Source organism: Sphaeramia orbicularis, chromosome 12 (genome assembly GCF_902148855.1).
Source record: "Sphaeramia orbicularis chromosome 12, fSphaOr1.1, whole genome shotgun sequence".
Classification (NCBI taxonomy): domain Eukaryota; kingdom Metazoa; phylum Chordata; class Actinopteri; order Kurtiformes; family Apogonidae; genus Sphaeramia; species Sphaeramia orbicularis.
In genome coordinates, this window is record NC_043968.1 from 19,524,030 (window position 1) to 19,537,388 (window position 13,359).

At 37.5% G+C, this 13,359-nt stretch overlaps 1 protein-coding gene across 1 annotated transcript; it reads right to left on the reverse strand.

Moving 5' to 3' along the window:
- Positions 1–4,333: 4,333 nt before the first annotated feature.
- zcchc9 (zinc finger, CCHC domain containing 9) lies at positions 4,334–7,550 on the reverse strand. The gene is made up of 6 exons (XM_030150961.1): positions 7,455–7,550; positions 5,807–6,220; positions 5,087–5,237; positions 4,905–4,997; positions 4,758–4,826; positions 4,334–4,658 (listed from the first exon to the last, which is right to left on the reverse strand). Exons 2-6 carry the CDS (start codon positions 6,209–6,211, stop codon positions 4,546–4,548), a joined length of 831 nt encoding a protein of 276 aa, XP_030006821.1. The 5' UTR covers positions 6,212–6,220; positions 7,455–7,550; the 3' UTR covers positions 4,334–4,545.
- Between the last annotated feature and the right edge of the window lie 5,809 nt (positions 7,551–13,359).

The following is a 13,359-nucleotide window of genomic DNA, read 5'->3' on the forward strand; positions in this document are numbered from 1 at the left end:
CTGTTGCTCATATAATGAATGTGGCATTGATTATTTGGAGTCGATGCTATTACTTGCACTCAGGGTTGGATTTTTAAATGAATTTCACTGCTAGAGAATTAAGACACTTTAGAAATACTTTTAGAAACATTTTTAAAAAGAATGACTCACGGAAGGACCCCACCATCAAACCAGATAAAGCCATAATGTAACAAGAGGGAGTGTTGTGTGTACTACTCCTCGTATGTCACTGCTTTATCAACAAACCGCACTGACTTCCATCAGGGAGTCAATGTCTATGGTACAGTTGTGTTAAACTCTGACAGTATCAGTGTTTAGTCAAGTTTGTGCTTTGTATTTGTCTGCTGCAGACTGGACAACACTGCTGAGTTTTCAAAGAGCCAAGAAGCTTTTGCATCATCACTGATGTAAGACCTTTTATTCATGCTCTCCAGGGGAACACACACACACACACACACACACTCAAGATGATCTCCGCTCTGTGTTCTGGAAAACAAATAGCAGTATCTTCATTGAAAAAATCTGGACTGAGAGAAAAAAAATGAAGTCTGTAGTTGTGCGTGTGTGAGAACAGCAGTTTGAGAGTATAGACATATTGCTGCCTCTCGCTCTTTGTGCTGACTGTGTGTTTAATTATCAGTATATAATGAACTCAGGCACATCACAACCTTATTGACTGGTCACATAAAGCTTTGGCTGGAGTACTATCTCTCCATCAATTCTCAGATTAAACCCACTGCAATGAAAACTATAAACAGGCAGCCATATTATCACATTATACCCTCATGTCCATGAAGAGGAAATTTATCTTGCAGCCCTGAAACACAACTTAAAGAGAAAAAGATGTCTGTGCTGCCTCCACTATGCTCATTTTTTCCAGCATAACTCAATATGAGAACAATAGGCTGTGTCCTCTTCAGTACCATTATCAGGACATAAACGTGGACAAAATGTTAAATACTGCATCAAATCATTCACTGAATTTTGTATATTTGCATTTTCATTGTATTTTTTATTTTTCTATGTCATTTTCCACGCCCCCAAACCAGGATTACCTTTATATCAACTGAAATACATTTGATATAAGTTTGCAATTCCATTTTATAAACCTTATTGTTACAAGCAAATATGTGGTGGGTACGAGGCTGTTTAAAGGGTGTATATGTAGTACTGATATTCTAAACTCTCGACATCAGGAGGAAGTTTCCTACCAGAACACACTTAGTACTACCAAAACCACCAGCGAATCTACACTGTGTATCCACAGACTGCATCACTCACTGAATAAAGTATGAAGATCATTTTTTACACATATCTGTATTATATTATCTTTTCTCCTACAAACAAAAACTCATAGCCTAGTGTCTTATAATTTTCACATACGTTACAGTATCAGCTGATAGTTTACATTATAGCTGTTAGCTTAGCTCTGTTTTTAGACAGAAAACAGCCAAAATAAAAACACAAATCACCTCTGGTTTCTGTTGTCAATATCTGCACTAATGATCTGTTTGGAATAGTCCAAGCAAGGTCAGAACTGTCACTGTTTAGTCTGAACCGTGAATCAAAAATCAGTGAACTTAGCAAAGATATTACCATCACATAAGTTTAGACTTTCATAAGCTACATAATCAAACTCGCCCGAGTAGAAGAAACACTGCGATTTCAGCATCAAACTCCATTCTTTTCATTTAAAGCTGTGTCTAGTGGTGAAAACAACAGTGTTTCTAAATTTTATCACTTTCTTCGAATCATATCATCTCATCATATATCTCAAGACTTTCTGATACTTTGGTCAAAGGCCATGTGGTGTTAGTTTTCTTCACCATGGGAGACTGACAGAGTGACTCACTACTCTTTCTAGTGGTCACATGAATCCACTGGACCGTCCAGATAAATATATTCAGTTTGTTGCTCTACAATCCAATACACTGGTGTCTTTTACACAACTTCAGAGTTGTTTACTCTAAACAATCTAATGATAGTTTCTCATAATTTTTCAGTATTTGAATAGAGAAATACAACATATAGCACTTTAAGGGTCATCAAAGGGCATCAGTCTGAACGCACTCATCAGGTCTTGTACAGTCTAATATTTGGGTAAAATCAGGCCATTTTATGGTATGATATTAAGGTCTTGGTATAGTGGATGAACTCGAGGCTTTCTCTGATCTGCACTGAGATAATCTGAACAGCAATATGGTGCACACTTTAGTACAGACTCCCCTTAAATGTGTCCATGGTCCAGTTGGCTATAAAGACAATATTGGACTCATGCAATCACATCCTTATCCTCCATGCCATGACATATTGAAGACACATCCATTTGACTTGCTTATACAGCCTTGTTTAGACTTTAACTAAATCATATATATGACATTGTTTTTGGTTTGGGTTTTGCCCTAAAATATTTAAACGACCGAGAAAAAGAAGAAAAGAACATATTTCACTTTATGAAGATATTGTTTATATTTGTGGAAGCTTTAAAAATGTTTCTTCTTCATTGAGTAACTATCAGATCATGTTTAATTAAAGCCTATTTTTTCTTATTCTGGTCTAACTTTGCATGATTTGACATCTCTTCCATTAACATTCAGCATTCAGAGCAGGGGAATGACAAGAAAACAGTCCTCCTGTGGAAAAGCCAGCATTCATCTACTCCTGACAGAGTCCACACTGCCTCCCTGTGGCCACGTGGTCTGAGTAGAATTGCAAACATACTGTTATGTTTAGATAGTTCAGCTCATATTTAGGGTATATAACACAGAGGATATGTTCCTGTCGTACTTTCCCATAGCGCTTAAAGCTGTGCTTGGGGTGTTGGAGCCAATGAAAGTGGAAACAGGGTGAACTTATTTTTGTTAGTATCCTACATATTCTCTTATTTTGTTAGTAGTGTGTGATTCACCAATGTTCTCTTATTTTTACTCTCACTCCAGGTAGAAGAAAATTTTATGAGTGGTCAAGTGCACTTTTATCAAGATAAGAGAAAAGCATCACACCCTAGGAAGTAAGCAAACATACTAGGAAACTAAAAATGGTAATGTATTCTAATGTTGGATGCAACTTATCACAAAATGGAAAAGAAGACAAGGTTTGTCCTGAATTATTAAAGAAATGTGGGAGTGACCCACCTCCTCTGCAGATATAAACACATTGTAAGGTAATGAAAATACATTGGTTCTTATTTTCATGTTATTACAAATCAATACAAACATTATTCATTTCCATTTCTCCATTTAGATCCCTAAAAATCTTTCACACTTAACATTTCAGAAAAGGCTCATGTCCCTGCCTTCTGACACGTCTTAAGTCATTTAGAGCCAGAAAGCTTCAGTATGTCCTGTTACATAGTATGTCAAACACAGCATGCCAAAAATGCCAGAACTGGTAAATCACAACGTCCACCCTCACAGATTCACAGACATGTAGGCGTATTCCCAGTGGACCCTAAGGGTTTAGGGCTGTCCCACGGTAAAAATGTGAAACTGTGGGCTTGATCACAGGCATGTCTGCCCTTTATGGACACTTTCCATAAATCAACATCTTCTGCAGACTTTACCTGATTGAATTACCCACAATTCAATGTATTATGATGTCCAACTCAGTTACCAGGAAAAACGCTAAAACATTAAAAAATAATAATAATCAGCAGAAGACACACGTGTGTATTACAGATTAAAGACAGTTCACATCAGATTAGAGGAATGGAAGAATCTGATGACACAATAATTTATCAACAACTGTTGTGGATATTTACTTTATGACAAAAGTAGTAAACTTATTTCTTCGAAGTGTGATAATGAAGATGTCTACAAACAAAACTAAGTATTTAAATTTTACTGTATTTTATTTTAAGCCATAATCTGTGTCAACTGAATTTTCTGATAGAATTAATAAAGTTCCTCTCATGTCTTTATCGCTCATACCCACTTCCCAACAGTGTCGCATGATGTATGAAAGTAGAATCTGCTTCTTTTGACACCTTTTCAGACCCTTACAGATTCTCACACTCAGTCACTGACCAGGAGATTTGGGAAGATATTGGAATTGGACAAATATCCTGGTATATCTGGTCATATTTTGCAGTGTGTGAGCCAGCCACCTTTTTCAAGCTATTCCTACCCACAATCCTCTGCATGCAAGCTTGAAGCTATTACAGTCCAGTAGGCAACGGTAATATACCCTGTCTGCAGCATACAGCATGTACATACTTTGTACAGACAACTATAGCAAATATTGCTCGAGAGGTTTTGCCACTGTTATCTTTCTGACAATTTTAACAGAAGTACACCTTAGAAGAAAAAGTATGGCAGAACCATCCAGAGTCAGGTAAGGCTTACATCACTGATTTATTGCAAAACTTCAATTACAATTAAAAGGGAATCAGAATGTCACTGTGAATTGTAATGAGTCCAGTTATTACAGTTGAGGTTTTGTCTAGTGCTGTTTGCCTGAAATATGGGGAATCTGTTGTGGAGAGACTGCTGCACAGATCTTCTTTGACCTGAGTGGGAGTCTAAATGTAGAGATACTCGGAGCAGATCAGAAGACAACGACCTTGGTCTGCTTGGGTTTGGCTTTCTTTACTGGAACATGTACATCCTCATGGTCTGCACTCATATTATTGGACAACCAGCCCACTGTCAAAGAGTTGGCTAAAAAAAGACAGACAGAACAAGACAGTGGAAATATTAGAGCTCTGACACAACAGCTGATTGTTGAGTAATGAGCAGTATGTGAACAGAGAGACTTACTTGCAGCCTGATGTTCTGGACAGTCTTTCTGAAAATGTTCCACTGAGCCACAAACACGACAGCAACCTCCTGCACACACAAATGATAAGTCAGAATGTAACAGCTCTCACTTCTTAACACAGGAGCATCTGTTAGAGCTGTTTGTACCTTGTGCGTACAGTCCTTTAGGATTATCTGGGCAGGACCGCGACAGGTGTCCAGTCTGACCACAGATGAAGCACTTTGCATATGGATATTCACCTGTAGGAGTGAGCACATTAACATCACTATGAGTGTTATATTCTATGAGTATGTCAGGAATCTAGAGCTGGCCTTTGTGTCCTCCTCACCCAGAGCAGGGTCCACTTTAGCTCTGCATTTGTGGATTTCATGTTCAGTTGAGCCGCAGCGGAAGCAGATACCTCGGCCCATCTCCTCGTCTCTGTCAGCCTCTGGACAGTCGGCCAAACCGTGACCTGGCTTTCTACAGTTAAAACAAAGCTGGAGAGAGGGAGCAGAAAGATCAAGAAAAAACACATGCACACAAAAAACACAGTCTATTTCATCACAGGTGAACTGAAGTGCTATTTGTGTTATTCAACTAACCAAGGCTTTGGTTAATGAAATTCATTAAAAATTCTGAAATCACAACAAAGACATTAGTCATCTGGTGACCTCTGTTGATCAACCAAAATACAAAATGCAAAAAGAAATTGAGAAAAGAAAGAGTATTTTTGATTCGTATTATTTTAGAGTCACATTTCTGGTTATTTGGTATTTAACTGCATTCTTTTTCTTTTATTTCTGTTTTTGGTGTTTCTTTAAGCTTCTTAGGGAAGCATTTGGTTATTTAGCTGCTGAATATACCAGTTAACCGAGTGCAGCAGAGCATATCTGATGAGTCGTTTGGTATAAAACACCAAAATCGTCTCTGTTCTGGTGATTTTGGTATCTGATGATGCTCTTCACACTGGTAGTTGAACCATTACAGTTGATACTGGATGGCCATATTTACCCCTCAGACAGTTCAATCCAGATCCTGTTGGACCCCACAGTCTGAAACCACTCACCATTTTGTTCTTCTTGTCTTTCTGCCTCTTTATCCGTCTGTCCTCTCTCCTTTTGTCTTTTTTCAGAGCCACCTCCACCTCCTCCCTGAGTTCCTGCTCCTCCTGCTTCCCTCCTTTATCTGATTTGGGCAGCGACTGCCCAGTTTGCTGGAGATATTCCAGAAAGCCATTCACATCCTCATTGGCATAGTCCTTTTTCTTACGGTTTGGTTTTTTCACAGCTGAGCCATTAGGCTGAGTCCTTCTCAAATGCTCCTTCTGGGGTCCTTGTCTTGCCCCTGTGGAGCCTCCTGAGTGATGTCCTGCCCCTCCTCCTCCTCCTCCTGCTGCTCTGAGTTGACTCCATGGAGTGGCCTCTGCTGGCTTGTGTTTATGGACATTGTTAGCTCTCGCCCATCTTGTCATGACTGGATTCTGCAAGTGAAGACAAAAAATGTGTTGTAACTAAAAAACAGATAGTATTCAGTGTTTTACCAGTTAGAAACCTAATTATTTACTATACTTGCAGTGACTAATCACTGCAACCCTTTGAGCACCAGCTGGTCAACAAAAGCAAATAACATATTCATTACAAGTACCTGGAGTCAGTGGTTACACCATAAATATGCTAATTTTGTCCAGCCAGCAGTGCAAACCTCAACAGTATTTAGTAACAGATGAAGAAAACCAAACATAAGCACATATCTAAGAGGCTGTAAACAGTATACCCTACATTAGTGTCATTGTCAAGTCATAAAAGTTCAGATAAAGTCAATTTTTATATTGTTTACTTGCAGAAAAGTATGTAATCAGACTGTAATAGAGGGGAAACATTGCCTTGTAAGGGATAATATTAACCACCTAAGACCCAGCTAGGGGTTTTCTGTCCACATTTGTGGACAAGAGTTTCACAACTTCATACAAAAAAACACAAACAAAAAAAAAAAAAAAACTGTCCACCACAAAGGGCATTCCATAAAAATTTTAAAAACTGCATTTGAAAAACTATTGCATCATGGTGTTTCCAATATAGGCACTTATTTAATTATAAAAATAAAAAAAAAAAGCTTATACTTTGCTGACATTTCCTGGGTCTTAAGAGGTTAAGCAAGGTTACTGTGGGAACGCGTTCTTTTTTTGTTCAAGATGGATCTGGCTATATTTTTTAACATGAAATGTTGTTTAAAAAAAAAAACAAAAAAACAAAAACAATGGTATTCCATGTCAAATATTGGATATGAACCTGTCGTCTGATATTTTTAAGGTTGAGAAGGAAAGTTGCTGATTCTATCCTAATGACGAAATACACTGCGTACTTGTGTTTACATTGTCTGCCACGTTATTACATTTGGGTTTAGCTACCAGTGGATGTTTCTGTTACTTCATCGATGAAAGTCGTGCGTTGACAAAAACCTTCTCTGTTGGATTTTTTTTTTTAAATAACTGTATCCTTGCTACATCTTTAGGTAGAAATGACTGCAGACACAACAAAAAGGGAATAGCTATCATCGCTCATAACATAGCCGTTAACATATCTCTCTAACACAGACAGTTACCGTAAATTATATCAAACAACAGCATATTCGAAACACACTGTAAATAATCAGTCAACCACTGATTTGTTAAACGTGTCTTACAAATTATTAAGAAGAAAATGCGGAGAACATACCTGAGAGGTTTTGATCCCATGTGTTTTATTTGTCCCGGAAGTAGTCGTCTTCTTCTACGTGCTCATTTTTTGCAGGTGTGTGTGCTCACTCTGCACTATAGCCCCCTAGTGGTTAGATAGTGATGTGCAAGTTACTCACCTAAATTATCTGTTCCTTATCTTATCGTCGTTTTTAATCCTTGAAGACCCACAACTATTTTTGTCAAAACTTCTAAGGGATTTTTTTGTCTTTTCCTACTGACTTATCACCATTTATTATAATATTATGCATTTTTCAGTTTAAATCGGATATTTTCCTATGATGAATTTACTGATCATGTAGATGTTCATAAAAACTCAGAGTAAATCCAAAGGTTATTAGGTCAAATCCAAAAAACAAAAGCGGAAAATAAGTGACTTTAAACAAAACAAAATATACCATTAAATGTACATAAAAAAACAAGCATCTCTAACCACCATCATTCATCCATTTGTTTTACTGGTGGATCAGTGTTGCAGAAGACTTGTTTTCACATTCACTATGGAGCCTCTGAACATCCACATGGGTCAGATCTGATGTCTATGAAAAGATGACAAACTGCATTTTACCTCAATTATTTACATATATTGATAGGATTAGTGGATCAACAGGTAATAAGATTTTAGATCATCAGATACATTTTTTTTTTTTTTAACTTGTCTTGTCCAGCATCATAACAGCAAAATGGTAGTCTGGCTGCCTTTTTGTGCTGAACAAATGCGCTTTGCCAAGGGAAGCTTCATGAAGCACATGAGGCTCCTCTTGACATTCTACTGTCTTTATTTTGAGTTTCGTTGAATGATATTTCGGACCTGACATGAAGGAACAGGGCGAAGGAGAAGAAAGGGGGAGGAGATAAGGAGAGAGTGAAAGAGGGAGAAAAAGGAAGATGAAGATGGCAAAGACCCTCACAAGAGAATATCAACAATACCAACAATAACAACCTTGGTGATAATTATAATGGTATTGGTAACAATAACTAGAACAAGAACAAGAACTGAGAAAACTAGGCAGAAAAAAAAGGAAGAAATTACAATGAAATAGAATGAATAAGACCTATTAAATGAGAGATATAAGAAAGGAAAACATGAACAAAATATCATAAACAATGATAGCACAAATAATACCAGCAACAAATCCTCACAACAGCAGTTGTTCACGTTTGACCTCAATTATTTACATATATTGATAAGATTAGTGGATCAACAGGTACTAAACATTTTAGATCAGTAGATACATTTGTTTGAGGGTGAATGTTTGGGTCTTTATAGGTGAAACAACAAATATGATCTTTATTTGTTCTTCAAAAAACAGACAAAGTACAGCTGCAAAAGCACACATGGTCTGATTGAAATCATTAGAAGAAAAGGCTACAGTCAGTTTAAGAGCAACAGAAGGTATGCATGTGACGTCACCGCTAGCGGAAGTCACCACAGTTCCGTCCACTGAGTGGCAGAAAGAGGGAGACGAGTAGCGGCTTTGACTTGAATACTGCGAAAACTTTAGAACAGTCTAAAAAATGGGGAAGAGCTGTTGTGCCATTGATCGCACAAATTGGTTTAAAAAGCACTCGGAGGTATCGTTTTAGTGGCTACCTAAAGCCAAAGACAGAAGAAGCAGATGGATCGCTGCAATTTGTAGAAATAACTGGAATCCAGACAACGAAACCTGGATTGGTGGTTGACATTTCGTGTCAGGTAACGTTAATTTATGCTGTATTCTTGTGTAAAATCATACCTTAAAGTACATATCGTTTTGGCTAAAGTTACTTCTTAGTAAAGCCCTTAATGTTAGCATCTGTCATTTAGTTCTATATTTCATAACTGAAATGTTTTTGTCTTCAATTGTGTGATTCTGAACCTTGTGCTCTACATGATTTGTGAACTAGCTTAAACTGAGGCTAACCTAGTTTTCCAAATAAGGGGGTACTCTAGCACAAAGCTGTTGTAGCTGTGTTGTATCAAGTATTTGATGTTAACTCTACTTAAATCTCCACAGTACCAGTAGATCATCCACTCACTTGGGTCAATACTAAGGGTTCAACTGCAATAAATCAGTAGTGAACTGTGAGCACTACTGCTGGGCCTTTACCTCGGCAATCACAACCAAGAAAATACGTCTTCACTGACATTAAACTTCAAAAACAATAGTTTGTTGAATTGAAAGCACTCACCAGCTGTAATCCTCTAATTAACGATGACGAGGATGTCAACAACTCTATCTTTTGTATGCTTTCAGCCTTTGCATTGGGTATTTTCCTGGCGTTGAAATCAGGTTCATATAAATGTCAGGATGAGTGATTTCCGGCCACATATCAATGTTCGTTGACCACTGGTTGTTTGGTAGCTTGTATGGATCCATGTCCAGTTCAAATGTCTTTAATTTCATGTTATATTCCACATTTTTCCCGGTCTCGCTGTAGTTACTGCTATGCTCCGCCATGTTGAGCCGGTTTGTTTTTGCCACTCAGTCTGACTTAGAGGGGCGTGGCCCAGAGGGGAAGTGACGTAAGTGCATCCCCTCTATAGTAGCGTGAAAAACATCTTCTTCTTTTGTTTTTAATAGCGGTTGGCAACCAGCTTAAGGTGCATTACCGCCACCTACTGGACTGGAGTGTAAGCAGTAAATTGGCAGATAAATCAAAGTAAAATCAGAAAATAATTAAAAACCTATATTCTGTCAAACAGTCCTGTTTCCTTTAAGAACATGATGAGATTTCTGAAACAAAAAGTACTAAAGCTTCCTACATTAAATGCTGTTTTTGCTTTCTCTGTTGTTTCTTTCAGTGCTTTCCTTTCTTCCTCATACCTCCAGTATTTAAACATAACCTGCTGCACTGATTCATATTCATCACAATGATCACATTTTCCATCTATGTGTTTACCTATTCTATGCAGTGTTTCACTTAATCCAGTATGCCCTATTCTAATGCAAGAAACCACTGCCTCTTCTCTCCTGTTCCTGCCCTTCATTTTTTCTTCCCATCTTGCTTCTGTTTGTTGTACAGCTGCCTCCCCTCCCTGTATTATGATTGTCCCAATAATTTTGTCCTCCTGCTTGTATCTGTTTTTTGATAATAGATTTCCCTTCTTCTCTGCTCAGCTGTATTTCTATCTCTACAATAGGAGACTTAAGACATTGTTTAGCTATTTCTGCAAACAAACTGGCATCCTGCATATTAGCTAAGTTAATCCCTTGACCTCCTCCGTTGCGCCGCCCTCTGACTGTTGCAGAGTTAGAGGAGGTGGGAGGACACAGGTGAATTTAGTTAAGTGATAAATGAAGGAGGGAATTTAAAGAGATCAGTCTGACAGTCTGCTCTGACCTTTGCAACCATGCTTCATTTGCTCCTCAGTTTAATTATGTTCACTGAAAGCTTAAAAAATGGTAAGAAAAACATTTGTTTGACTTAGTCTTCAGATAATCAGCGAATTGAAATGTGTCTCATCTTGTCTGTTGTTTCGTAGTAAACTCCGCTGCCATAAATGTAACCAGTAAAGGTATGATTGGAGCTTATTTTAGCCAAGATCATCAATGGAGACATTTCTGCTGTTGCTGTTTCTTTAACACATAAACCTGTCGTCCCACAGAACCTAATGCAGATAATGTCACCCAGGCCATCGAAGATCCAGACGACAACCCAGAGACTGAAGGTAAACCATAAACGACTATACAACTCCTCCTAATGTCTTTAAAGGTTCAGATGTGCAGATGAAAATCCATAAAGTCTTTTCTCAGAGGAAGAGCAGGAATCCCATCACCTTGCTGTTGTAGAGGGAGACATGGTGTTGAACGTGAGTAAAACAATAGTTATTTACCACCCATAAAGACCCGGTGCTAATTTTGTGGTAGTTGCCAAATGAATTTTTCTCTCTATTTAACCTTTCATAAGTAATTTATCACCATTTATTGTAATATTATCCTCTGTATTTGTATTTTTCACTGTAAATCACGCATTTTCCTATGTTTAATTTAGATGATCATAAAACCCAGAGTGAATTCAAAGGTTATTGTATCAAAACAAGGAAAACTGAAGAAACAGTGAATTTTTCAGCAAGGATATCAGTAACTGAAAGTGAAAATAAGTGTTTCCATCCACTGTCATTGATCCAACTCCATGGTTTTACTGGTGAATCAATGTTTTAGAAGATGACAGTGTTTCCATGTTCACTACAGAGCCTCTGAACGTCCAAATGGGTCATATCTGATGACCATGAAAAGATGAAAAACTGCATTTTACACCAATTATTTGCTTGTACTGATAAAATTTATGGATCAACAGTTATTAAACATTTTAGATCAGTAGATGATTTTGGTCATTGGTGGCTGCTTGGGTCTATATGGATTAAAGTTACATCAATATAAATGTCAGAGTGGGTTGAGGTTTAGTATTAAAACTGAGCATTTGACAAAGTTTTGTCCATTTGTTTAGAAACTTAATGCGTCAGATTTGAAACTTGACTCATATGGACTGGGACAATCCTGGCTTTAAAATTCAACCACTTTCAAACAGGTCTGCAAACTTTCTGAGACTTCAGTATTGTACTAAGTCAGTGTAAGGGTTTACCTGTGATTTAATGAAATTCCAGGTTATGCAGAAGCAGTGTCAAGTTGCATTATGGGAATTGTAGGATCCAGTGAAAGGAAAAGTATGGATATATTTACCTCTTCTGGTTTGACATGACTATTGTTTTGTGTTTCTTCAAAATGTATGACGTTGAAAATAATTATTTCACCATCACTAAGTGAATGAATCTCTTCAAAATGAGCTCGTGATAATCGTTTCTTGGAATATAAATTATTTCTAGACTGTTCTTAACCAAGTTTTTTAATGAAGATAGAAGTCTTTATTTAAATTTATTTATCTTGTCAAATTAAAAGATTTGCATGTCTTTGGCCTAATTTCTAGTGTGCAAATAGGAAAATTTTTCAGTAATTATTCCCAAATCTGTATGTACAGTAAGTGCAAAGCAAGTTTACTGAAGTGTCTTTATTTAACTCTTTAGGACGACAGGAGTTTAGTGATACGCACATGGCCAACGCTGAACATCGCCTACATCATCAGTTCTGAACTAGGTAGTCTGGAATTTACTTTAAACTATCTGAGCTTCAATGTATCAAAACCAACTCTTAACATTTTTGGATCTATTTCAGCCGACCGCACAAATGAAATCCTTAAAGCTTTGGGAATAGTGTCCTCCATTTCTTGTGTGGCATTCCACAAGCGAACGACTGAGGACAACTACCTGAACTTCCAAAAGAGTAAAGGGTATTACTAATCAATATTCAACCACTGTTTCCAAACTACCTCTTTTTTTTGTTTTTTAAGTGTTTACCAACTCTTGTTCCAGCTGTGCTTCTTATGTTGGCTTCAATGGCGGTAACCAGAGGGTGTTTCTTGGGCCTTCGTGCCGTATGGGAAACATCGTCCATGAGATCTTTCACGCTCTAGGTACAACTCATGAGCATACAAGGAAAGACCGGGACAAGTATATCACTGTTCTCAGCCAAAACATCAAGAAAGGTAATGTTTGACCTGTTTTGTGTGTCATACAGGATTTAATTTTTTTTTTTTTTTTTTCTTGTTTGTATTGTCCACTTACAGCAGCCAGTTAGGAGAATTTAACCCATAAAGACCCAAACAGCCACTGACGACCAAAACCATCTACTGATGTAAAATGTGTAATACCTGTTGATCCACTAATCCTATTAATATATGTAAATAACTGGTGTAAAATACAGTTTGTGGTCTTTTCATGGTCATCAGATATGACTCATTTGGACGTTCAGGGGCTCCATATTGAATGTGCAAAACAGTCATCTTGTACAACATTTATTCACCAGTAAAACCCATTGTTTGATCAATGCTAGGGGATGGACACACTT